The following is a 26,577-nucleotide window of genomic DNA, read 5'->3' as shown; positions in this document are numbered from 1 at the left end:
CAATACAACAGAGGATCATAAACATAAAGGTCAAGAATATTTCCATTAATAATAAAACTGATAAAATATTAAACCCTTTCAACTGAAAAATCACCAAAACAGACAAATTTTCAAAGTCTGGTTGCCTTTGATATATATCAGTATTTTTGCTTTAATATTTAAACTTTGTAACGGTTTGTTACATGTCAAAGTACATTCAGGAAAGTGGAAACAAACATACTGCAAATATATTCAAAATGAATAATGTAATAAATTACAGAAGTTATTTCTAAGTGATTTGTTTAGCAGGAGGCCAGAGATTAAAGCCATATTTTTAAATCTGATGGTTTGAGTCCAAACATGAGATTTGTTTAAAGCGTCTGATCGGTTTGTTCACCGTGTCTGTTCCCAGTTCAGTCCTTCAGGTTGGGATCATGAGCAGAGAGGAGAGAAAATCACTTTCACTTTTTACATTTAAAATATGTATAGATATAATTCACAAGTGTTGAGGAATATAAAGTAGGGCTAATAGATGTGAGCATGTTACATTGATGGTGAATCTGTGTATGAATCTGAGTTGGACACAGAATCTTATTTTCTGTTACAAAATGATTTTATAGGATTTCTGTTTGGTTGGTTTGATTCTGTTTCTGGTCATCAACAATATTTCATGTTTTTATTTCAGTGTTAAATAAAACGCTTTCTGCCCCGACTGGAGGTCAGAAATTCACACGTTCATTCATCCTGACAGGAAGTCTGATTGCTTTTAAACGAGGATGCTCATGAACCCACTGCGGTTGCTATGGCAGCAGTGATGTATTTCAGCTTCAAACCGTAATTTAATAAACTTGATTAAATCTGATTGTGTTGGTTTTAATCATGTCAGAGGCTTCAGCAGCTTTTCATATTTTAGTAATTAATCATTTTTATTGAGCAGGAAACATTGATAAAGAACGAATAAAAGTTTCTGGACCGCTCAGTTTGTTAAAATGATTGTAACGGTCAGTTTGAGTTATTTTTGGTAAAACAGGAAGCTCAGGTTTTTCTGTGATTATTCTCTGATCTACACAGACTCAAATATTTACATAAACCTCATAAACCTTAAATATTTAATGAGGTGGAGGTCAGAGCTTTGGGAAGGCCGTTCTAGCATGATGCTGCCACCACCATGCTTTACTCCTCCAGACATTGTTAGTCACTGTAACCAACAGCTCAATCATTACCTTACGGACCCAAACAAAAACAGAAAACTGTTAAAATGTCCAGTTCTGCGTTCCCGTTGTACGCAGAAGTGGGATTTTTATATATATATATTTTTGTATGGATTTAATTTGTAAAGTTTATCTGCAAGAAAAATAGACTTGAGGTTTAGTTACCCTATAAAAGAGTATGTCTTTTTATTTCAAATACAGTATTTGTCAAAAAAAAAAGTTTTTGTACCAAAGACCAGCATAAAAGTAGCTTGTAGAAATTCTAAAGTTTAACTGGAAGTTTAGCTCCTCCTGTTGTACGTCGTGACGTCAGTGACGTCCTCGCTGTCATCACTTCACCGGGAGAGAAGGGCGTCCGGGATAACTAGCCGAGAGCGGAGCCGCTGGGACTCTTCTGGAGGTTAGTACCCGGCTCAAAGTGCTCTATGCTGGGCTGTAGAGTGTGTAGAGACGGCCTGTTGCTGTCTGTGTGATGAAGGAGGATTTCAGTTTGAGTTTAAACATGTTCTAAACCCTGTTTGGTGTTAGCATGCTGCGCCGCTAGCCTCGTGTGAGCTAACAGCAGTCCGAGCTGAACTCTGAGGTCACCTGTGAAAAGCAGCCCCACCTGAGGCGGGTCGGTCACTCCTCTGGGGTTCGGTTCGGTCCGTTTTCGTTTTTTGAGTTACTCTGGTTAGCGCCAGGTTATCTGCGGAGCTGACCGGCTAATTACATAACCTGAAGCGTTAGCCATGAAGGTAATCAGCCTCTCTGCGGAGGAGTATCCCGCACTATTTGGCCTGTCGGGGCAGTTTTTAACCGTTCAATCCCTCCCAGCAGCTGAGTTTCCAGAGTTTTAATAAGCTGTCGGTAATTTTGAGGAACTCATGACTCGTGAAAGGACAAAGTTACCGACAGCTTCAGTACCCAATAGCCGGACGGGCTTTCTGAGGAGCAGCCAATCAGAGGGCCGTCTGGACCGCTGGTGGGCGTGTCCAGACGGGGACTGGAGCCGCACAACAAGGTCAAAACAGAACCTTCTGGTAGGTCTGGGCGGAGGTTCTGACGGCTCTGACCGAACCAGAACCAACCGGGTCAAGTTTCAGGTGAGGGACACGAACTGTGGAGAAGTTCTTCAGAACTTCCCAGAACTCCAGCTGGTTGCCATGGTGACTGGACCAGAACCAGCTGGGTGTCTGAGCAACATCAGGTCCAGAAAGGAGTTTCACTCTGATGAACGTTCTTCTGTTTAATGAACGTTTAATGACTAGGTGCTGATGAGGCATAACATTATGACCACACAATGAACTCCTAATAATAAGTGTTTGGTCTCAGAGCAGTTACAGAACCTCTGTGTCGGATCAGAACCTTTCCCGGTCCAGTCTGTCCTGGTGAAGAAGTTCAGTAATCTGCTTCTGTTACATTCCACTCACTACATCAGGCATGGATCAGGACCGGAATAACGAGATCCTGGGTTTCATTTCCAAACCTGTTACTATGACAACCTGATCTGAAGACGTGAATGATGGATTCACCTGTTCAGAGACAAACACCTGAGGACCTCTGAAGTTCTGTCTGAAGTTCTGCCGGGTCCAAACGGTTGGCCGCTGGTCCTTTGGGCCTGTTCTGTTTGGAGGAGTGAACACCAAGCGAACTCTGGGTCCGGTTCAGGTGAACTCTGGTTTGGATGCAGATGTGAACAGCAAGCGGACCGGACCGCTCCAAAAACAGGGAGTGGACTACAGAACAGGGCATTCTGGGTAAATGCAGCCAAAACACGAGTTAGCCTAGCGCTAGCAATTAAAAAGTCTCGATTAAATCGATGAGATGTAGCTTCAGTCTTCAGTCGGTCCGGGTTCACAGGAGACCAGCCAGAACCAGAACCAGCAGGAACCCGACGAGCTGCTGGCTACATCCTGGTTCTGACCCAGTAAGGGGAGTAACTGTACATCCATCTATATCCATTAAATTATTAATGATGCAAAATGTAAATATGGATCCAGACCATCGTTTAGGAAACTTTTACTTTGATTGTTTCAGTTCCTGTCAGAGTTCAGAGATAAATCTGTCAAGTTTTATTTTAATATAATCGTGAAATATTGTTTGGGTATAGGATATCAGATCACAACAATCTGAGTTAAAATGAATCAAAATGTATCACAACAGACTTCATATCAGCAATCATCAATCAGGCCAATAAATCCATTTATTGGTTTATCAAATTCAGCAGCGAGGCGGCTCTTTGTAACTTTATCACAAAGTTATAAAGAAAACTCCAAGAATTAATCAGCAATCATCATCTGAACAGATCAATACATGGTGATAATGTTTAATTTTCAGACCTTCCTGCTGGAGAACCTATTCAGTCTCTGCTCAAACATCTGATTGGTTTCTCAGATCAGAACCGTAACACTCTCTCTCTCTCTCCCTCAGTGGACGTTTGATTTGACGCTTCCTGTGCAGCGGCGGCCCGGGTGGAGCTTACTGTCAGAGGCGCAGGACGTCCGGCCCGTCGGACCGATCGGCACCACCGTGTGTGTGAGGCGCTGTGAGGACCGCTCATGCATCGCTTAAGGACTTGTGCGGCGCGCTTGCGCCCGCTCACCGCCTCGCAGGCGGCACAGACTGTCGGCCAGCAGCGGCCAATCACAGCCACCGGCGCCGCCTGCTCAAGGACGTTTCAGCCAATCAGGAGCTACTCGGCGCCGGTGGCGTCGGAGCCGTTCCTGAACGGGACGAGCTCCAACTACGTGGAGGAGATGTACTACGCCTGGCTGGAGAATCCCAAGAGCGTCCACAAGGTGAGGCGACCCCGGCTGGACCGGGGTCAGAGGTCAGGCTGGCTGCTCTGGGTGAACAGCTGGAGAAATGGTGGTGCCTCCTGCTGGTCTGATGAGAATCCTCTCTGGTTCTGGAGAGAAATGTTTGTTTGGGTCCAGAAGGTTCTGAAGATCCACAGGCTTTTACTGTCTGGTCATGTGACAGCTGGTCCAGGTTCTGGTTGGAGGCGTGACCTGATGACCTCTTCTCCTCTGAGCTGTAGTAGTTCTATTGTTCTGACCCGACGGGTCAGAACCCATAAATCCCAAGTCCAGACAAGAGCCTGAAGGTGACTCAGCTGCCATCAGAACTGACCCGATGTCGTTCCAGCGCCGCGAAAGGACACCGGCTAATTTTAGCTCCCCGACGCTCCAACACATGGCCCAGCAGCTGCACTGGACCTGGACCAGAACCAGAACCTCTGCATGTTCTGGTCCAGATTTCCTGCCGTAGCGGTTGGGTGTTAAGCTCGGATCGGACCGAGTCAGAACAGGAACCGGGTCCAGAGCGGTTCCTGGCAGGAAGAGGGTTTAAATCTGTTAACCTGACAGCAGCGACGCTTTTTTCAGTTATTTATCCTCATAAACTCCATCTAGACATGTTTAAAACACTCAAATGTGCCAGTAGTGATGGGTTTTGGTTCCACCAGAAAATCAATAAAAATACATCAATAAGAATCAATCAATAACTGCAGATTAGTGATGGTCATCACCCTCTGGATGTACCTGCTGTCCTGCAGGCACCTGTTTTTAAATGTTTCAGTTGAACTCAATCCTGTGGGACTGACAGCTACCGTAATGTCTGGACTATGTTGATCGCTACCGTAATGTCTGGACTATGTTAATCGCTACCGTAATGTCTGGACTATGTTGATCGCTACCGTAATGTCTGGACTATGTTGATCGCTACCGTAATGTCTGGACTATGTTGATCGCTACCGTAATGTCTGGACTATGTTAATCGCTACCGTAATGTCTGGACTATATTGATCGCTACCGTAATGTCTGGACTATATTGATCGCTACCGTAATGTCTGGACTATGTTGATCGCTACCGTAATGTCTGGACTATGTTGATCGCTACCGTAATGTCTGGACTATATTGATCACTACCGTAATGTCTGGACTATGTTGATCGCTACCGTAATGTCTGGACTATGTTGATCGCTACCGTAATGTCTGGACAATGTTGATCGCTACCGTAATGTCTGGACTATGTTGATCACTACCGTAATGTCTGGACTGCGAGCGGCTACAGTTTCAAACGCTTTGAGCTTTAACCACAAACGCTCCGGTAAATAAACCAGGAAGCTAACTAATGTTTGTTTAGGAAGTCCTCACTCAGACACACGTTTGACACAAAACAGTAGTAGGGAAATTACGGTAACCACCAGGAGTGAATGAAATGATGAATTCATCATTTCAGCATCTCACAGGAGAGTCTGGAGTCCAAACTTGTGTTTTTCATGTTCATGTGATATTCAGCCTCACATCAGATATTGATGACATCACCAAAAAGGTTGAAGGTCACAGAAGGACAGACCATTCAGCCCCACAACAGGGCGTCCATCTCTTCATCATAATCACAGTATTGCTCCCATTTCTGTGATCACAGTCAGTCGGCCATGTTGTTCAGCTTTAGTTGAAAATGTCTGAAATGTTTCCATTGTTTCTATTAGGTTACATTTACCCGAGTTGAGTCGGGTCTCAGAATCAGAACCAGTTCTGCTTTGCAAGGTTAAACATTATTTCTGCTGTTTATTAATAAACATCCCAGAATAATCGTCGTTTCTCCTCACTGGAATGTTTCTCTGAATCTTTGGTTTGGTTACAGAAACTAAACTGTGAAATAGTTAAATGGGGAAACATTACAGATCTAAAATGTGATTTTCGCTGTAAAAGAATGAAGACATGCTGAATAGAACAGAAACATCAACATTAATAAGCTAATAAGTGATGTTAGCGTGTGTTTAAACCATGTCTAGAAGCTTTTGGAGGAACTGACTGGGTGTTTATGGGTAGATTTGCTCAAGCCAACATGGTGGACGTGTTGCTGCTAGCGTTAGCAACCTGTGTTGCTCTGTGACCTTGTTCTCCTGCTGGAAGTATTTCCATGGTAACCAGACTGGTTACCCAAACTGTACCATGGTTTTAAAACACTAAATGTCACGTGGCCCTATGGTTTAACAACATGGCAGGAATCCAGAGTGGGCGGAGCCTGGGACGGACCCGCCCCTTCCTGTGGGTCGGGTCAAACCAATCCGAATCCTGGAAGTAGGCCTGTCGCGATAAACGATAAATTGATTAATCGTACGATAAATTAAAACTATCGACGTCATTTCAATTATCGGCATTATCGTCTCTTCCGGCCTTTTTCTCTTTCTGTTGATGACACCGAATTAAAAAAGGCTCAACTCCGGTGCTCTCCACCGACTCCTCCCTTCCTCATTTCCTTAGTGTAAAGCCCAGCGCACACTACACGATCTTAGAGCTGTCGGCCGATTGTCGGCCCATTTTTAAAACCTGACAGACCACACATTAGCCGACAGAAATCCTAGGTAGCTATAACTGTTCGATCAATGGGCACAAAATAATGGCTACAAGTCCAGTGAACTAATTTTAAAACCAGGCATTAGTCAATGCTTTACTACAATCTACCTGCAATGCATGTGGCTAGTGTCAGCGTAAAGTCCTGACTGAATGAAAATCATTAGAACCTGTTTACGTCACGTTAACGAAGAACAGCTGAAAAGTTACCGGGTTTATCAACTGCGGTAGCAATTTGGCTCCAACTCCTCCTCTTGTCATTTCTATATTCTTTGCATGTTGAATAAACATTAATGTTGTTTCCATGACTAGCGCTGTTAGCTTCCTGTTCTCCCCCAGCCTGGCGCTCTGGTTGCTGGACTGAACAACGCTGACCTGGACTTCTCCCTCCAGTGGCTCGGTTTCAGCTCTGATTGTAGTGAACAACCTGCAAATGAAAATGATTCATAGCGAAGCAGCGTCGCTCTGTTCTCCATGCAAGTGGGGAGAAATCATTTTTCACACTTTGCCCTTCTTGACCACCAAAGGACTTCTACAGTTTTTTTTCTACATGTGACTTTTTAGTGAAGACAAAATATTGCCAATTCCTTGTAAATATTTATATAGTAGCACCAAAAAAATCACTAAAACTGTTGTGAAATCTCGGAGGGGCTGATAAAGTTTTGTAATTATAAGAGGGTCAGAGATTTTAGTGGTTATAGGCCTCCGTGGTGCAGACGCACTAATAAATCTCCCTGTTTTGCTGATTTCTGCTCCTGTGTGATTTTCATGACTGTTTGACAACAAATTGGCCCCCATCATGGAGAACGATAAATTACATACATGCATACGTTAAAAATCTCCTCCCATCCGTCCTGTCTGACCTCTGACCTTCCTTCTCTCCAGTCGTGGGACGTGTTTTTCCGTAACGCCAACGCCGGCGCGCCCCCCGGCGCCGCCTACCAGTCTCCTCTGGGTCTGGCGGCTCCTCAGCTGTCCTCGCTGGTCGGCGCTCAGCCCAACGCGGAGAAGCTGGTGGAGGATCATCTGGCTGTCCAGACCCTCATCAGAGCCTACCAGGTACCAAAACACTGACATGACGTTTCATTTCACCTGGAGATAAAACCGTAACTTTCTCTGAACCAGTGAACTATGAACCTGAACTGATTCAGTTTCAGTCACTTTGAGCTGGATTTTGACCTGATTCTGCTGAAGTTGGAACTTTCACAAGTCTGTTGTTTTTATGTGAACTGCAGTAAACTCAGGCCCTGTTTGCAGGATAAAAATTTCTGGTGACAATGGAAGAGTTTCGTTGTGTTTGTGCTTTACATTTACACGAAATAGCGAATGTTTTCTCTGACAACGGCACAGTTTGAGAATGGGTTCCAGAGTGCCATGGTTCTAAAACGTACCGCTTGTTAACAGAATAAATGGATCTTTCTGTCAGGGAATCCCTAGCTCATGCACAGTATGATGCAAAACATAGCTGCTTCCTACAATCCACAGAAGAAGAAACTACCGACAATGCAAACATGTGTTACGAAGAGCCGCGGTTCCCCGTCAGATACGGTTTCCCCTCGTCTCCTCGCTCCGCACCGCCAGGCGGCAAAATACACGCCTGATTGTTCACCGTTTTTATCCAGAGAACTACAGACACCGTGAAAGCTCAAACAACGTTTCAGCAAAGTTTCCCACTTTTTTGCACCTGGGCTCTCATCAGACACACTAACACACATACAGTGTGTGTGTGTGTGTTAGTACACAGTGTGTGTGTGTTAGTACACAGTGTGTGTTAGTACACAGTGTGTGTGTGTGTGTTAGTACACAGTGTGTGTTAGTACACAGTGTGTGTGTGTGTTAGTACACAGTGTGTGTTAGTACACAGTGTGTGTGTGTGTGTGTTAGTACACAGTGTGTGTTAGTACACAGTGTGTGTGTGTGTTAGTACACAGTGTGTGTTAGTACACAGTGTGTGTGTGTGTTAGTACACAGTGTGTGTTAGTACACAGTGTGTGTGTGTTAGTACACAGTGTGTGTGTGTGTTAGTACACAGTGTGTGTTAGTACACAGTGTGTGTTAGTACACAGTGTGTGTTAGTACACAGTGTGTGTGTTAGTGTGTCTGTTTCCCCAGTATCTGGGAAAATGCGAATCGACATAACGACTTTCAGGTAGAACTTTTTTTAAATTTTTTTTTATCGCCCCACAAGGCGTCTTTTTGTGGCTCTAGTGTCCCTTTTTTCAAAGCAGGCTGACAGGAAAGGGGGAAGGAGAGGAGGGAAGACATGCGGTCAACGTCGTCGGGTCCGGGAGTCGAACCCGCGACGGCCGCGTCGAGGCCACGTTTTGCCTGAATGTGGGTCGCGCTAACCCCTCCGCCACAACAGCAAGCCCCAGGTAGAACTTCTTTTTAACGCAGAACATAGCACCCACTAGTGGCGTGGCGAGGGCGTTGCATCTTTTTGATGTTTACCTTTTGTGTAAACAAAGATTGTAAGTGGAATGGCTTCTTGTAAATGTGTTAATGGAAAAAAAAATAAATTTTTGTCTGATCATTGTCATGAAAACAGGGCCTCAGAAAAGATTCTCATCAATTTCTGCATATTAAGTGGTTAAAATCTACTATTTTTATAATGATAAATTATTTAGTGAAATTGTTTGAACTTGACTGAACGTCGGTGTGAAACTGAGATGAAATGTTTAGATGGTGGTGGAGAATCATCTGGCTGTTTAGCTTTTTGTTTCTTCCTGATCTTTCAGCCATGATTCCTCTGAACATGTTGGGTGTTTCTGTCTGGGTTATGAGAGAAAAGGGCCTAGTCCATGTTGCCGATATCTGGGAAAACTCAAACATTTTCATTGGTTTTGGTCTTTCATCCACATGAAAACACAGTTTAATATTACAAACAATTATTTCTAAAAAGTCTGACCAAAGTGAAGGTTTAAAAAGGGTAATCTGTTTCTGTATCTGTTTGTTTAAGGGAAACAGAGATTTAAAATTAACGCAGAGGTCCCCAAAGTGGGTTCTGGAGGGCCGGCATCCTGCACGTTTTAGTTCTGTCCCTGGTACCAACAACCTTTTCAGCAGGTCAATGTTCTTCTTAGGCCTCTAACGAGCCATCATTGGATCCAGGTGCGTTAAACCAGAGAGAGACTAAAACATGCAGGATGCCGGGCCTCCAGGACCCACTTTGGGCCCCCCTGATCTAACGCTTTAAAGCCTGCGACAAATAATTCCCAGATTTATCCACAGACTCGCTTTGACATTTATTTCCAGTTACTTGTGATTTTGCTGTCAGTCCAACATAATAGATTATAAATTTAACATAATCTAACATAAAACTAATGATGAATAGTTGCATCATTAGTTGTGATGCAACTAATAGCATCACAATTAGTTGTGATGCTAATTAGCGACACTAGGCACTTAAGGAAAGAAAGTGACTGTTCAGTCTTGGTATGTTGATTACTTTCAACATACTGAGAGACTTTGAAGCTCCGTTTCTTTTCATAGCTCCAGTGTAGAGGAGGAATCAAACCTTCATAACCAGGTCAGAGAGGGAAGCAGTTCTTCTCTTGAAAACAAATACTTCCTGCTGTCTGACTGAAGCAATGCTGAAGGCGGCACCGCACTGTTTCCATGGCAACAGATTACTGTACTAATGAGGCTTTTATGTTCCAGGTGAATTAATGTGGAGAAGAAAAGCTGGCATGTGGCTTAAATAATAGTTTAATTAGAGCTGAAGTGTTTATTATGAACATATTATCTAAATTATAGAATATATCACAGTATGTATTAGGGGTTGAACGACTACATATTTTTTAAGGTCGACTACATCATGATAATAGTCGAGTCGATGTCGACTAGTCGCGGTGACGTCATAGTGACGTAAGCGCAAAAACCCTTCACAACTACTTGGAGGCTATATTAGCTAGTTTCACGGCAAATATTGACACCCCACACACACACACACACACACACACACACACTCTCCCCTTCTCCTGCTTTTACTAAGTCTATTATGGAGATTCTTCGTGAGCAGCGGGGAAAAGTGTGTTGCACAAAGTCGGGTCTGACTTTTTTTTTCTAAACACTGGCTGATGCTGATGATCTCTGGATAGTTACTATAGGAGTCAAATTATCACACTGACTACATGGTGCTTTTGGAACATCACAAGCCGAACTTGTTATGAACGGATCCCGTTTGGTTACAGCTGAATTCAACGAAACCACCTGCTTCTCCTCCGCCCGATGCGCGGCAGGAAGCTCTGCTGACTCAGCAGATTGAACGATTTAAGATATTTTCTAGTCAACGTCAACATGATAAAAGTCGAGTCGATGTCGAGTTGACTAGTCGTTGTGACGTCATAGCAACGCAAGACGCAAAGCTTTGGAGTAACGTAGAGGCTTTATTACCCGTTTTCACGGAAAAATACGGCATTTACACAGAACAGCAACAAGTGAAACAACAAAACATCGGGATAGTTTATGATAAATAACAAGTTGCTGGGAAACCAACATTCAAAAGGAAACGCACATCTTTTAGATGGCATGTAAAAACAATAAAAAGAGGTGGCACGGGGGCCGGGGGGGGGGTAAATAAAGTTCACTCGCTGTCAGTATTCTCTTCGCTAAGAGTTCGCTAAGAGCACATTGTCATACAAGGACCCAGTAATTTCTACCTGTTTGACAAGATGCGGGTTTTGTCCTCGATCTGTTTTGAAGACGCCATTTTGTAGCCAGTGTTCTGTCAGATCTGCTGTCAGAGTGTCATACACTTCTGACAGCTGATCCGATGACACTTCTAAGCACGAAGTGTCATTCTTAGCACGAACTCACGGCTATATATATGTCAGACAAGTATACACTGTCATTACCAACTACAGGCTTTTATTTAATCAGCAGCTGTCATTACCACAGATCTTTATTTAATCAGCAACATAACATTATAATGTATTAGTTAGATCGTCGTGACAAAGACACTCGCGAGCCGGCTAAGTGACATCCTTAGCGGGAAGGGGGCGAGTTTTAGACGGCTTGTGTTTTGTAGTGGACTGCAGCTGCAACTCCATCTCCTTTTAAAAACACTGTAAAACCACAAATATGCATCCATCTACATATCATTTAAACTAATGTATTAACTTATTTTTCTTCTGTCTTGTGACGTATACTGTGCTGTCAGATCAGCACAGGCTGTCACCACCGGCAATCACATGACTGCGACTAGTCGACATGAAATGTAAAAACTCGCGAGACGTCCTAGAGTCGACTAGTCGACTAGTCGACTAATTGGTTCAACCCCTAGTATGTATATATTACTTTTATTTATGTTGGTTTTCTCATTGAGATTAAAAAATCGAATTTACAATAGTGGCCTGTTTATTTCTGTGCAGAGATATTGAAAGTTGTTCATCGCTCCATCAGCCAGCAGAGAGTCAGTTTCCCTCCTGCAGGCCGACAGTTTTCAGCTGCTTTAATCCAGCTGCAGATTCATAACCACTTCACTTCCAAACCACAGTGAGTTTGGCTGCTCACTGTGGAGCAAAAACAAACCCTGACCCCGGAAATGAGGCGACAGTAAATCTAAGAACCAGAGCTCATGGATGAGATCCCGGCCTGACCAGCATCGCTGCCAGCAGCTAAACATCTGATCAGGGATCAGTGGCAGCATTTAAACTGACTCCATGTTTGTTACAGGGAGCAGTAGTCGCAGCCCCGAGCTTCAGGTTCAAAATAAATCCAGGTGAATGTGAGCAGGAACTTTAAATGATTCATATTCCTGCATCATGAGTCATAAGACGAGAGCAAAGATCAGCTGGAGCGCCACGTCATTAAAATCAAGATACTTATCTTATAATGCTGGGTCTTACTGTAGAGCTACTTACTTTTTAGTTCATGTTCTCATATGCAAATGATGGGCGGGGCTAATCTGAGCGCACAGACCTGAGAGACGTGAACTTCAGGTAAAGCAGTTCTGTTTTGGATAAGAATGTTGGCACGACTCCGACCAAAACAAAACCAGATGTTAAATCAGTTTCATTAGCGAACCAGTTGAATCGCCTCAATGTTGACTTTTGTGATCGGTTCCCAAAGCAACAGAAGAAGAACGTAGATGCCACGCAGCAGCGCTCTGCTTACAGCAGTAAAGATGGCTGCCGGCATCTAACGTTACTCAGAGCCGACAGCATTGTCACCAGACGAAGCTGATTAAACTCAGCAGCCATCATTTACGTCCAGATTCACCGTCTGGCTTCTTCTGCTGCTGAATTTTGACGGATGTCTCACATCAACGACGTAAAGGTTGGATAAAATGCGACAGTTCAGGCTGCAGACAAAACTATTGGATGCGATCTAGTTCCTCATTTAGAAGCAGAACAAATCTGAAGATGTCAACTCTCTGCCAGTCGCTGCCCTCTGATTAGCCCCGCCCCCAGAGAAAGCCCCGCCCCCTCATTTGAATTTCAGTTTTAAAAAGTCTGTAAAACTGAGGTAAGAAATAAAAGTCTATGAAATAAGTAAAGCTATCTTTAAATAAATGAACTGATAAAATGAGGATTAAAATAAATCAGAAGATCGTGGTTTGCTGGTGAAACCTTCGTAACTCTGTTTCCATTGATCGTATAAATGCACAAATTGGGATTATAAAATAAATTTGCTTAATGGAAACGACACATTAAAAATGGTTTTCTGATTAAATGTTTTGTAGGATGCTGCGGTTTTTCAGCCGTATCAAAATTAGTGTATTTCATAAAATTGCCATGGAAACAGTTTTTTTTTCAGACCAGTCATGTGATCAACTGGATGTTACTACTGGCGGAAATGAAGAAGATGACGGCAGGAAGTGGTAGGAGGAAGACGGCGCTACGTATTTTTTAATGTCTTGTCACGTGAACAAACTTTAACGTGAGATTTAAATTTATTTTCTTAGTTAATGGAAACGTAGCAGGAAACTGTCTTTCCACGTTACCGGAATATTGACCCATGAAACGCAGCTGGAGAGTGTTAACGGTGTGTGTGTGTTCGGGCTGGGTGTGTGTGTGTTCAGGTCCTGGGCCATCACAACGCCCACCTGGACCCTCTGGGGATCAGCTGTGTGAATTTTGATGACGCTCCGGTCAGCGCCGGCTTCCAGGACGTCGGTGAGACGCCAGAACAGAACCAGAACTCTGATGTTAACGTTGCTCTTCCTCCCACCCACCCGTCCTCCTCCTCTAACCCTCTAACGCTCCCCTTCTGTTGTGACTCTTCATCACTCCTCCTCTTCCTCCTGTCCTGTCCTGGGTGGGTTCTGTGTCGCCCCCTGTAGATCCGGGGGCACCACGTGGCCCAGCTGGACCCGCTGGGCATCATGGACGCCGATCTGGACTCGTGCGTTCCCACTGACATTATCACATCCTCCGACAAGCTGGGTGAGGACCTCCACCCTCAGCCTCCACCTCTTTCCCTCCACACTCACCCCAGCTGGAAGGTTTCCCCGATCAGGAATGCGTCCCACACTAAAAACCTGGATGTGCGCCAGAGGAAGTTCCCTCTGAAACGTTCTCGCATGCCAGGAAGGTTCCGGCGTCTCGTTCAAACGTCCATCATGGCGTCTGGAAACTTCTGGCATATGAAGAACGTCTAGAGCATTAACCCACAGATTTCAGCTAACTGGAGCTTCAAACCAGTAAAGAACTAAAAGTTTGTAAAAACTACAATCACCGTTTTTAATCTTCTGTCTCACTAAAACAAGCATAATTGTTGGTCTTACTGTTTTAGATGGTGGTCATTAAAATTCCTTCATAAAGACTCATAAAGCCTGGAGAAATGATCAGATTATCTGTTTTCTGACTGAAAACTCAAGTTCAGACTGAAATCAGCTTTCATCCATTAAGGCCTCCAGCGAGACTTTGATCGCCACCTAGTGGTGGAGTTTGATTTAAAACACTCCAGTTTATTTTTAGATTGGAGTGTGAAACTAGACTGGGACTTCTGAATCCCACAACGTTGATCCACTTCCTCTCTCTAGCATCAGTTTGGGCCCACTTTTTCCTCCAGCTAATGTTTGATTATCGCTTCAGGGTTAGCATAGCTAGCGTTTTAGTTAGCGGTGCTAATGTTTATGTTCAGGGTTAGCATAGCTTAGTTAGCGGTGCCCACCACTGATCATAGTGAAGATCTAGAATCCTGAGATGATCTGGGCTTTGTGACATGGATCAGAACACGGTCCGCTGTGGTGGCTGAATGATGCTCAGGTGACGCACAAAGGTCCAAAGTGACCCAATGAACCCTCCACCACAGCATGATACCACGATCACCAGCATGACCGGGTGGTACCAGTAGAGACTGGGTGGTACCATCAGAACCCTGCAGTGGTTCTTGGTTCTCCACATCATTTACCTTTAGTTCAAACTTCCTGTTGGAGGACCAATCAGGGCTGATTTTGGTTTGAACCTGAGGAACCATCACCAAAATGTCTGATCAGTTCCAGCTCTGCTCTGACTTAACTAGCTCTACGTATAGAGATATAAACATAGACTGTGCTGGTTGTGTGGCTTCTTGTTGACTCGTCAGCTCTCAGCGCTTGTTGGTTCTGACCGGCTGGCGGTTTGTTGGGTCACTGCTGCAGCTTCCGTGTCTGTATTTAATGCTAACGATAGCAGCTAGCAGCTTTACTCCAGTCGATGTGAAGATCTGAGTCGTGATTGGAGGAGAGAGAAGAGGAGATGGACGTCATGTGACTCCGCCCACAGAGTGGCTGGCAGGTCAACATGGCCGCCAGTTAGTTTAGTCCTGAACTGAATAGAAACCCTGGAGATTAAATGATGCAGAGTCATGACCAACCTCAAAGACCTGGAGGTCATCACCAAAGATGGACCATCAGAACCAGGAGAACCAGAGGAACCAGGAGAACCAGAGGAAGGTCCTGGTTGCTGTGTTTATTTTGATGCAACATTTTTGGATAAAATTTTAAAACGCAAAGTCTGAATACTCCAGAATAATTTTGAGCCGGGTACCAGACATGCAGCGTTTAGAACCCGATCAGAACTCAGGTCCACACACTAACAGAACCCGCCCACTGTGACTGAGTGCCTCTGATCCACAAAGCCCAGATCTTCAGGATGTTCTGTAGTTTAGAAGAACCCCACATCAGTGTCTGACCTCAGAGTTACTCTGTACCCTATGCCAGGAACCTGACCCGGTAGTGGTTCTGCTGGTGGACTGGAGGCTTACCTGCTCAGAAGGTTCTGGTTCTGGGATGGTTCTGGTCCATATTGCTAAACTGATCAGATGAATGGATCGGCCACAGCTTTAATTAACCAGAGAAGAAGAAACATTATGGAACCATGAAACCGGTCCACAACGGGTCGAGCAGAACGAACCGGACCCTTTTCAGATACCAAGAATCCTGTTGGGCCAAAGTTAGAAACGCTGTTGCTTTGCTGAACCAGGAATTAGACACACCCATCAGAATGGCTTGGTGCTGTGGTTCTGAACCATGTAATAGTCATGTCCTGGAATGGCTGTGGTTTTGAAGCAGAAATTAGCCATGTCCCGGTGGAATGGCTTGGTGCTGTGGTTCTGAACCAGGAATTAGCCGTGTCTCAGTTGAATGGCTTGGTGCGTGGTTCTGATTGGGTCGAGTTCTGACTAACCCCAGCATGGTGTGGCCTTCATCTCTCCATCGCTGCGCCGGAGTCGGAGGTTCTGTAGAACCGGGCGGTGCTGGGGATGCAGAGATGCCGCGGGCCGGATGGTGTTGGTGTGGTGGTGGTCGAACTGGCTGACGGTCAATAATGTTGTCTGGGTGTTTCTCCCCATCGCTGCCCCCTGCTGGTGACCTCCAGACGTGGCTGTGCTCAAGAAGAGGCTGAGGTTCCTAACGGTAGGAGGTAGGAGACGCTGCTGCTCTGTAGATCAGCTTCACTTCGCTGCTCAGGCTCTGGACCCCCAAATGGGTCCATCTGTCTGCCGGTTCTGACCCGGTCCGTCAGACTGCAGCTGTCCTCTCCGTCCCGGTCCAATGGTCAGTAGGGACTGATGGACACCACAAAGCAGAACGTCCTCCGGTTCTGCTCAGTTTTTACATAATTAGCTGCAGTCGTAGAAAAGTGTTTGACTCTGTGGATGTTTTACGTTTCGTTGCGTCTATGAATCCATCAGCATCAGATAAATTAGCTTTTTCACCTAGAAGAAAATAAAAAATGTTAAAGCTGTGGTACCTACCTTCTAATGAGACAGATAACCTGTGAAAAGACTGACCTCCTGGAGCTAGCCTGAGCTAGCATGGATACTGACTAAAAACAGCCAATCAGAGCCTGCAGGCGGGTCTTAGCGCCGTCAATCAGTTCATGTACTCGCTGCTAAATGTGCTAACGGCGTAGAAACGACTTACAGGAAAATCGTTAATCTGTTGTCATCGGTGGCTATGCTAACTAGCCTTAGCATTGATGACAGGATATTCTGGCTGCAGAGAGCAAGGGAGGGAAGAGGTATCAACAGCGCCATACAGGATGGTGATGTACAGTGCCAAGACCCACCTCCTGGCTCTGGTTGTTTCCAGTTGGCACTGGGAACACTGGAAGCTCGATGTTTTCACAGTTTATCTGCATCATTGTAACGGTTACGTAATTCTCCCGGTTTAAAGTGACTGACCTAATCCAACAGAGGTCCAGACAAATGGCGCCTCTGAACTGGACTCTTTGCTAGTGAAGTGTAGCATGCATATGAAAACATGCGGCTCCAGATGCAGGCTGGTATTTTTATTGGTAGTTTGAGTTACCATGGCAACACAGTTAGCCAAAAAACACGCCTTTAAACCACTGTGGGAATATTTGAGGGTTTTCTGCGTGGTCAGTTTCAGATAGAAACGGCGTTTATGGATGAACCTGTTATCCGATCAGACGTTTGTTCTCTTTTGGTTTTTCCTCTCGGCTCCAAAAGTTTGAGGAAAAACTGATTTCAGTGAAACTGCCGGTCAGTCAGGAAGTCGGTGGTTTTATATCACCCGGTTTCTTTAATTCACTGTTTTGACAAATTTGTGTTTACTGTCGTGAAATTTGGTCGCGTTGTTGCCCCGTCGTACGTATTTTCAGAATTGCTGTAGAGGAGACGGTTTCCTGTGGAAATGAAACCCAGTTTTCACTTTAATGTTAAATTATAATTTTGTAAATTGTCTTAAACTCAGATTATGGTCAGGATTTCTTTACGAAGCCAGTAAAAGTTAAACTCCACAGAACTCCCCTCTGATGTCTGCAGACTGGATCTGGACTGGTTCTGCTCCTACAGTTAAAATGTTTGATCCACTTTAGAGCCGTTCTGGTTCTGGAACCGTTAGAACTGCGGGTTTTATTTCCTGGAGCAGAGCTCGCTGCTGTCCCGACAATGAACGACATTAAACATCTCCAATGTCCACCGGACCCTCTGGTCCATCATGGCCGTCATTTTGGATTCCCCTCTGCGGTTCCGTAACCTCGCTTCCTGATTGGCTGACGTCACATCCAGCAGGCTGCGACATGGGCCAAGACGATCCACCATGTTGAATATTCCCGATTCTGGATTCCGATCTCTCATCATCCCGATAATCTGAGCGTCCTTCAAATCGCCAGGAGGAAAAACTCAACCTAAAGCTCTAACCGGGCCACTCAGACTGCGACGCCTCCATCAGCGGAGCGCCAGAGGTAGAAGGGGTCGGAGGTCATCTGGGGCGTTTTGGGCTTTTCCAGACTCTTCATCAGATGCCTCAGAGATTCTGTTGGTACTGCGATGAAGATCAGACCTGGGATCTGCTGCAGGGCTTCCTGCCCTTCCGGCTGGGCTGTGATTGGCCGAGCCTGTGTGAGCTCTGTGATTGGCTGAGAGATGAAGCCCCCTCCCCCATCCCAGGTTCTCCTGTCTCACCTGTCTCCATCGTAACGTCTGGCCCTGCCATAATAACACGTTCATGTCATCTGTTCATTTGTTCATCCGTCTGCAGTGAAGCGACATGTTGCTGTCAGAACCAGATCTGGACCCGTCCTCTCTGGGAGACCAGAGCTGGAAAACCCCAGGCTTGATGCACTAAATACTACGCCAAAGAATCCCGCCGTACTGTAACCATGGCAACACGTCAGCCTTTAATTTGTAGTTCATCCTTTGATTTCTTCTCAGCTCTGGTCTCAACTTGTTTTGTTTTTGTTGGTCAAATTTCTGCATCAGATCCTAAAATTCAGCTTAAACTCTGGCGGTTCAGGACAAACGCCAAGATGGCCGAAGGTCCAGTCAGAGACGCCAACGGGTCTCTACAGAACCCAAACACCTGCCGACCCGGTCAGCCAACCAGCATCAGGATGGGGGACCGTCGTCCAATCACATCCTGGACAATCCAGCTGAACCTGGGACTCATCCGTCCCTCCGTAGAGACGCTCCGTCCCTCTGCAGATGCTCAGATTTTCTTCTTGTTAGTTTAATTTGAGAAGAAACGTGGAGGTTCTGCTTGTTGAGGAAAAGCCTCCAGCCTCCAGGTCGCCCTCTGCTGGCCAGGCCAGGAAGCAGCTAATGGTTCAGACGTTGAAGGTTTCCTTCCAGCTCTGGACTAACGAGACCAAGATAAACCTGGATCAGACTGAAAAGTTAGCTGCGCTAAAACAAAAGCAATAGTCAGAAATATTACTTATTCTAAAGCTAATGCACTATACCAACACTGCATTTAGCAGAAGCTAATGCTAAACCAATATGCTAATGCTGCATTTAGCAGAAGCTGATGCTAAAGCAATATGCTAATGCTGTATTTAGCAGAAGCTAATGCTAAAGCAATATGCTAATGCTGCATTTAGCAGAAGCTGATGCTAAAGCAATGTGCTAATGCTGTATTTAGCAGAAGCTGATGCTAAAGCAATATGCTAATGCTGTATTTAGCAGAAGCTGATGCTAAAGCAATATGCTAATGCTGTATTTAGCAGAAGCTGATGCTAAAGCAATATGCTAATGCTGTATTTAGCAGAAGCTAAGGCAAACATAGCTGCATTTCTAAAGCATCCAGAATCCTGGAGCGTCCCAACCAAGTTTTGGTTTTAAATCCACCTGGATCCGTCTGTGGATGAAGCTTTAATCCACCCAGAGCAGCAGGACCGGTTCTGGACCAGTTCTGAAGAGGTTCTGGGGGAGATCTGGATCCGGCTGGTGTCATGGCTGCTCAGTCCTGAACATAGTGGAGGACTCCAGAGAGAAACAAAGATGTCTGCAGAGTTTGAACCGTTTTGGTTCTGATCAGGAGGAACCAGCTTGTTTGAAGATCTGCTTCATGCTGATTGGCTCTAATCCTCTCACCTCTTCCTCCTCTTCCTCATCTGTCTGGTTTTCATCTCTAACTTAATTTCCTTCACCTTCAATCTTCTGTTTCTTCACCTCCTTCTTCTTGTTTCTCCTCTTCCTCCTCTCTCCCTTCCTGTCCCGCTTTGCATCATGGGACTTGTAGGCTTCTACGGTCTGGACGAATCGGACCTGGAGAAGGTGTTCCGGCTTCCCACCACCACCTTCATCGGCGGCTCAGAGTCGGCGTTGCCTCTCAAGGAGATCATCCGTCGCCTGGAGGTAGGGGGACGCGTCACCCTGGGGCGTATGTAAACATGTGACCCTCTGACTCAGACTGTGTGTGGGTGTGTGTGTGTGTGTGTGTGTGTGTGTGTGGGGGGGGCTGCAGATGGCCTACTGCCAGCACATCGGTGTGGAGTTCATGTTCATCAACGACCTGGAGCAGTGCCAGTGGATCCGCCAGAAGTTTGAGACGCCAGGAGTGATGCAGTTCACTCTGGAGGAGAAGAGGACGCTGCTGGCCCGGATGGTCCGCTCCACCAGGTAGGCCTCACCTGCAGGGCGGCCGGGGGGCGGGGCCGGGATCACCTGACCTCTGGCTCTGTTCAGGTTTGAGGAGTTCCTGCAGAAGAAATGGTCTGCAGAGAAACGATTCGGACTGGAGGGCTGCGAGTCTCTGATCCCGGCTCTGAAGACCATCATCGACAAATCCTCCGAGAACGGAGTGGAGAACGTCATCATGGGCATGCCGCACAGGTAACACACACCGAGGTAACACACTCACAGAAACACACACACAGGTAACACACACACAGGTAACACACTCACAGAAACACACACACAGGTAACACACTCACAGAAACACACACACAGGTAACAGGATCATATCTGAGTGTTTCTAAGTATTTTCTAATTTTAGTCAATAAAATAAAACCAGTTTTATAAAGTGAATCATAAACATTTTAAATCTTTCAGTTTGTTGTTTGTATTAGTAAAAAATAAAAGTTATCTTTAATGTTAACTTTCTGCTTTGTAACGAAGTAAAAGTCTGACCATCATTTAGAGAAACTATTAAATTTCTGCCTCTTCAGATTCTTTAAAACTTTTACTTTTTGTCTGATAAAGACATTTTGTCTCAGGTTGGGGTTAGAATAAAGTAAGAGGTTAAAAATGTCCAGGTTTTCTTTACTCTCGGTGCCGGGTCGGGTAGGAGACGGACTGATTACCAGAACCAGAGGAATCACAGCTACATGCAGGCTATCACCAACATGAACGTTAAACTCCCAACCACAAAGATTGATTTTATTTCAGTCACTTTTTATCGCCTCTGACTTTTGAAAAACACACCAAGAACTTTAAAAATGACCAGAATATCAGTGGAAAGCAGACAGAGTTTCTCTGGATGGATCAGAATAATTTCCCTTTGGGATATGAAGACTTCCTGGTCTAAAAGCAGGAACTCCCTGCTGCTGCTTGATTTGATCGTCTTTGTGTTTCCAGGGGTCGGCTGAACGTTTTGGCCAACGTTATCCGTAAAGAACTGGAGCAGATCTTCTGCCAGTTCGACTCCAAACTGGAGGCAGCCGATGAGGTACTGTGACTCCATCAGGGGTAAAAACCCTGACGTTGTTAATCCCTGTAATCTCACTTTAGTGCTGAGTTTCAGTTTTTTGAGGGATCATGTTGTTTGGTTCATTGCTACCACATCCTACACTAATGGACTGTGTGAACTGAGACCTGCTGTGGTTTCCTCAGGGCTCCGGAGACGTGAAGTATCACCTGGGCATGTACCACCGTCGGATCAACCGGGTCACGGACCGGAACATCACCCTGTCTCTGGTGGCCAACCCGTCCCACCTGGAGGCCGTGGACCCCGTGGTCCAGGGCAAAACCAAGGCGGAGCAGTTCTACTGCGGAGACACCGACGGGAACCGAGTGAGTCTGAATGCAGGAAATTCCTGCAGCACAAACCCAAACAGATCTGATCGACCCGACCAACTTTACTGACCTGACGCCAATCCAACCGGCCTTATCGACCCGACCAACCTGACCCATCCGATCGATCTGATGCCGAACCGATCGATCTGACGCTGATCTGCCTGTCCGCTCCGTGTCCAGGTGATGTCCATCCTGCTGCATGGAGATGCCGCCTTCGCCGGCCAGGGCATCGTCTATGAGACCTTCCACCTGTCGGACCTGCCGTCCTACACCACGCACGGCACCGTGCACGTTGTGGTCAACAACCAGGTGACGCCTGGCGACCGGCTGAAGGTTCCAAGTGAGAGAAACCTCCTGTTGGCTAACCATCCCGTCTCTGTCCGCAGATTGGCTTCACCACCGACCCGCGCATGGCCCGCTCCTCTCCGTACCCAACGGACGTCGCCCGCGTCGTCAACGCCCCAATCTTCCACGTCAACGCCGACGACCCCGAGGCCGTCACCTACGTCTGCAAAGTGGCGGCGGAGTGGAGGGCCACCTTCCACAAAGACGTGGTGGTCGACCTGGTGAGTTGTCCCCTCCGCCCAGGGCGCGGCGCCGCAGCCTGACCTCTGACCCTGTCGCCATGCCTACCGCCCAGGTGTGCTACCGCCGGATGGGCCACAACGAGATGGACGAGCCGATGTTCACCCAGCCGCTGATGTACAAGCAGATCAAGAAGCAGAAACCGGTTCTGCAGAAATACGCCGAGAAGCTGATCGCAGAGGGAGCCGTGAGCCGGCAGGAGTACGAGGTGAAGCCTGGACCAGAACCCTGGACCGGACAGTCACAGATTCTGTTGGTGCAGGACAGAGGTTCTGCAGAACCTCTGATGGGTTTTGTGTCTGAACGCAGGAGGAGATCGCCAAGTACGATAAGATCTGCGAAGAGGCGTTCGCTCGCTCCAAAGACGAGAAGATCCTGCACATCAAGCACTGGCTGGACTCTCCGTGGCCCGGTGAGCTCAGGGGGTTCTGGGTCATTTCCGGGTCAGCCGGTGGTTCAGAAACCAGAACCTTGATGTGATGAATGTCCTCCTCAGGTTTTTTCACTCTGGACGGGCAGCCCAAGTCGATGAGCTGCCCGAGCACGGGCCTCTCTGAGGAGAACCTGAACCACATCGGACTGGTGGCGTCCTCCGTCCCCGTGGAGGACTTCACCATCCACGGAGGTCCGCTCCGCTCCGGAACCGCAGCAGCCTCTGCTGGGCGGAACTGGACCCTAAACGGACTCTGTTGTTGTTGGACCAGGTCTGAGTCGCATCCTGAAGGGCCGGGGCGAGATGGTCCGGAACCGGACCGTGGACTGGGCTCTGGCCGAGTACATGGCGCTGGGCTCCCTGCTGAAGGAGGGCATCCACGTCCGGCTGTCGGGTCAGGATGTGGAGAGAGGAACGTTCAGGTAACCTCTGACCCAAACAGAACCAGAGTGCAGAACTTCAGTTCAGAAAACAACATTTCTAATAGGATGATAAACTTCTGATTGAGGCAGAATTTCAGGGTTAGAGTCTGTAGGCTCTCCGTTGGTTCTGGTCAGGTCCGGTTTGTTTAGAGCAGCCCGGGTTCTGTAACCTTCTTGTCCCCTCTCAGCCACCGTCACCACGTCCTCCACGACCAGAACGTCGACAAGAGAACCTGCATCCCCATGAACCACCTGGCGCCGGACCAGGCTCCCTACACCGTCTGCAACAGTTCGCTGTCCGAGTACGGAGTGCTGGGTGAGTCCCTCCGGGTCCTCGGGTTCCGCAGCTCGGTCCTGTTTTTGAGGTTCTGACCCGGTTCCCTACAGGCTTTGAGCTGGGCTTCGCCATGGCGAGCCCCAACGCGCTGATCCTGTGGGAGGCCCAGTTCGGAGACTTCCACAACACGGCGCAGTGCATCATCGACCAGTTCATCTGCCCGGGTCAGGCCAAGTGGGTCCGGCAGAACGGCATCGTCCTGCTGCTGCCGCACGGCATGGAGGGCATGGTGAGGCTCCAGAACCAGAACCAGGTCCGGCCTTCAGAGCTTCTCCTAACACGCCGCTCCGCTCGCTTCCGCAGGGTCCAGAACATTCCTCGGCCCGGCCCGAACGGTTCCTCCAGATGTGCAACGACGACCCGGATGTCATGCCGGTAGGTTTACAGAACAGTTCAGCAATGAGGCAGTTCAGTTCAGTTCAGTTCAGTTCAGTTCAGTTCAGTTCAGTTCAGTTCAGTTCAATTTAAAAACACTTTTGATCCCAAAGGAAATGAAATTAAAAGTTCAAAGTTTTTCAAACCGGGAAACAGGAAATAAACATTATATGGTTCTAATAACAGAACCCAAACTGGTACCGGTACGGTGTTTGGGTCGGCCGGTTCTAACTGTGGTTCCGTCCTCCAGAACCTGTCGGAGGACCTGGCGGTCCGGCAGCTGTACGACTGTAACTGGATCGTGGTGAACTGCTCCAGTCCTGGGAACTACTTCCATGTTCTGAGGAGGCAGATCCTGCTGCCCTTCAGGAAGCCGGTACCGGCCGCAGCCTTCACTTCCTGTGTGGGCTTTTGTTTTGAAAACTGACCTGTTCTGTTGAACTTCCTGTTTCTTCAGCTGATCGTTTTCACTCCCAAGTCTCTGCTGCGCCATCCCGATGCCCGCTCCAGCTTCGACGGCATGCTGCCCGGTAACGCCGCCGCTCGTGGTTCTGATGCTAGCAGCTAGCCGCTAGCCCGGGTTGCTCACCCTGACCTTCGGCGCTCCTCCTCTTCCTCCCTGTATGCAGGAACACACTTCCAGAGGCTGATCCCGGACGACGGGCCGGCGGCGCAGCGACCCGACGCCGTGAAGAGGCTGATCTTCTGCACCGGGAAGGTTTACTACGAGCTGACCAAAGAGAGGCAGAAGAGAGGCCTGGAGGAGACAGTGGCCATCAGCCGCATGGAGCAGGTACCAGGACCGGCCCGCTGACCCCAACAGAACCCCCTGGACCTCTGTCCTCCAGCTGCTCTGGACTCTGAGTCAAACTGGGCCGATAATCACAGCAGAACTCATAAAAATCAGTTTTACGGTTTGTAGCCGCGGTCTTTGAGACGGTCGGCTCTCAGGAAGACGCAGAACCTTCCCGGGTTAAAAGGTCAAACTGAACGCCTCAGCTCTGACGCTCTGCAGTTTTTAATGTGAAATCTGTTTGGGATTCAGACAGAAGAACCAACCGGACCTCAGTAAACGGATCACACAGCGCAGCAGGAAGGTTGGTGTTTCCTGGTGGCGCCAGCAGGGGGCAGCACGTGACATTGATGCTGTTAAACTGCAGGATTTTTATTTATCTTAATGACATAACTAAACATATGAACAAAAAAATACAACAAAATAACAAATAGGAGGATGTTGTACAGTTAGCATGTAAATAAAGTCAAATTACAAAACAGTCACAGAAATTCAGGACAGTTTACCACAATACATGTTTCATATTTAGCCCTGATCTTTTCAGTTTTTGCAATCTGCCTGAAAAGGTAATTATTTCTGTAAATTGCGTGTGATCTGGTGCCGGTCATCCAGGGAAACTTTGTGTTTAAACTGAGTCTGAAAGTTCAAAAAGCCAAACAAATCTCTTTAAATCCCACTTTAAATGAATCTGCCTGAGATTCCTGCAGTCTGAACCAAATCAAATGAATAATCAATGTTTCCAGTCATAATCGTGGTATGTTTGCTGAGCCAGCAGACGTTAAGCCCCGCCCCTCCCTCCCTCTCCCCCTGCAGCTCTCCCCGTTCCCGTTTGACCAGGTGAAGGCGGAGTTTGAGCGTTTCCCCAACGCCGACCTGGTGTGGTGTCAGGAGGAGCACAAGAACCAGGGTTACTACGACTACGTGAAGCCGCGCATCAGGACCACCATCAACAAGGCCAAGAACGTCGGGTAAGTGCAGCGCCGCCGCCGCCTCGGTCACGGCCCGGCGGCGCTGCCGGCTCTGACTCCGCCCCCTCCCTGTGCCTCAGGTACGCCGGCAGAGACCCAGCAGCGGCGCCGGCCACCGGAAACAAGAACACACACCTGGTGGAGCTGCGGCGCTTCCTGGACACAGCCTTCGACCTGGAGGCGTTCAGCGAGCAGTAGACCGCCTCACTGGACTCACTCACACACACACACACACACACACACACACACACACACACACACTCATGATTCATGCAGAATCGATCAGATTTATCCATAAATTCAGTAATTATTGAGTTAAAGTTGAAGCAGCAGAAACATTTGGGTTTCGGTTTGAAGTTTCCTCTGAAATCGGCTGATTTAACGTCGTCACAACGAACTCCACACACACGTCCCTCCGTCCGCACACCCGCTCCAGCTGCAGATACCCGTCAGAGTGACGCCTCCTGTTTCCTCCGCTCACCCAGAGGATCGGAGCTGCTGCTTCTCCTGAGTTTTATTTTAGCTTTTAAGGCTCTTTAGCATCGTTAGCAGAGATCAGAGGGAGTTTGGTGGTGCTTCTCTTCTTTGTAATTAGTCGCCATGGTAACGCCTATCACTGAGATTTTATCATATATTATTCTGAGGGGATGTTTGGGATGAACCAATCACGCGCTGCTGATTTAGCCCCGCCCTCCCCGCGCCGGTCTGCGTTCATCTCGTGCCAAATTGCCGCCATCAGTTTTTCTGTTTGGTCATTTTTCTGGTCGCAGCTGAACTGACGGCGGGAAACCGGAAGAATCGTCAGCAGAGGAGGAAGTCGTGGCGATCCGAGCTTCTGAGAGACAAAGATTAAAAATCATTTATTTATTTTCATATTAGGGGATTGAAGTCTGCTGCGTTGTTTTGCTTCATTCAATAAAGAAATCTGTGCTGAACAGAC

At 47.1% G+C, this 26,577-nt stretch overlaps 1 protein-coding gene across 3 annotated transcripts; it reads left to right on the top strand.

The window, feature by feature from the left end:
- The first annotated feature begins 1,502 nt into the window (after positions 1–1,502).
- Positions 1,503–26,577, top strand: LOC102216455 (2-oxoglutarate dehydrogenase, mitochondrial). 3 transcript variants are annotated; one of them, XM_023343145.1, is made up of 25 exons: positions 1,503–1,590; positions 3,603–3,970; positions 7,421–7,594; positions 13,560–13,628; positions 13,821–13,923; positions 16,342–16,386; positions 19,950–20,065; positions 20,175–20,329; positions 20,396–20,542; positions 21,287–21,377; positions 21,542–21,721; positions 21,905–22,033; positions 22,111–22,290; positions 22,365–22,517; positions 22,619–22,721; positions 22,806–22,934; positions 23,014–23,164; positions 23,353–23,480; positions 23,552–23,730; positions 23,805–23,876; positions 24,127–24,252; positions 24,334–24,406; positions 24,506–24,669; positions 25,483–25,637; positions 25,718–26,577. In XM_023343145.1, exons 2-25 carry the CDS (start codon positions 3,731–3,733, stop codon positions 25,833–25,835), a joined length of 3,180 nt encoding a protein of 1,059 aa, XP_023198913.1. In that variant the 5' UTR covers positions 1,503–1,590; positions 3,603–3,730; the 3' UTR covers positions 25,836–26,577. The 3 variants fall into 3 exon arrangements, with proteins under 3 accessions (XP_023198913.1, XP_023198911.1, XP_023198912.1); XM_023343143.1 differs by lacking the exons at positions 13,560–13,628; positions 16,342–16,386; XM_023343144.1 differs by lacking the exons at positions 13,821–13,923; positions 16,342–16,386 and having other exon boundaries at positions 13,560–13,653.

The sequence above is a fragment of the Xiphophorus maculatus genome, chromosome 12, assembly GCF_002775205.1.
Source record: "Xiphophorus maculatus strain JP 163 A chromosome 12, X_maculatus-5.0-male, whole genome shotgun sequence".
Taxonomy (NCBI): domain Eukaryota; kingdom Metazoa; phylum Chordata; class Actinopteri; order Cyprinodontiformes; family Poeciliidae; genus Xiphophorus; species Xiphophorus maculatus.
Note: the sequence above shows the minus strand (reverse complement) of the source record. Positions and strands in the feature narration are given on the sequence as shown.

Bases quoted from the DNA above. Each gene is read 5' to 3' on its own strand.
- LOC102216455 (XM_023343145.1), top strand. From the start codon at position 3,731: ATGCATCGCTTAAGGACTTGTGCGGCGCGCTTGCGCCCGCTCACCGCC. The intron at 7,595-13,559 runs GTACCAAAACAC...GTGTGTGTTCAG, and splicing joins CCCTCATCAGAGCCTACCAG to GTCCTGGGCCATCACAACGC. The intron at 24,670-25,482 runs GTACCAGGACCG...CTCCCCCTGCAG, and splicing joins CCATCAGCCGCATGGAGCAG to CTCTCCCCGTTCCCGTTTGA.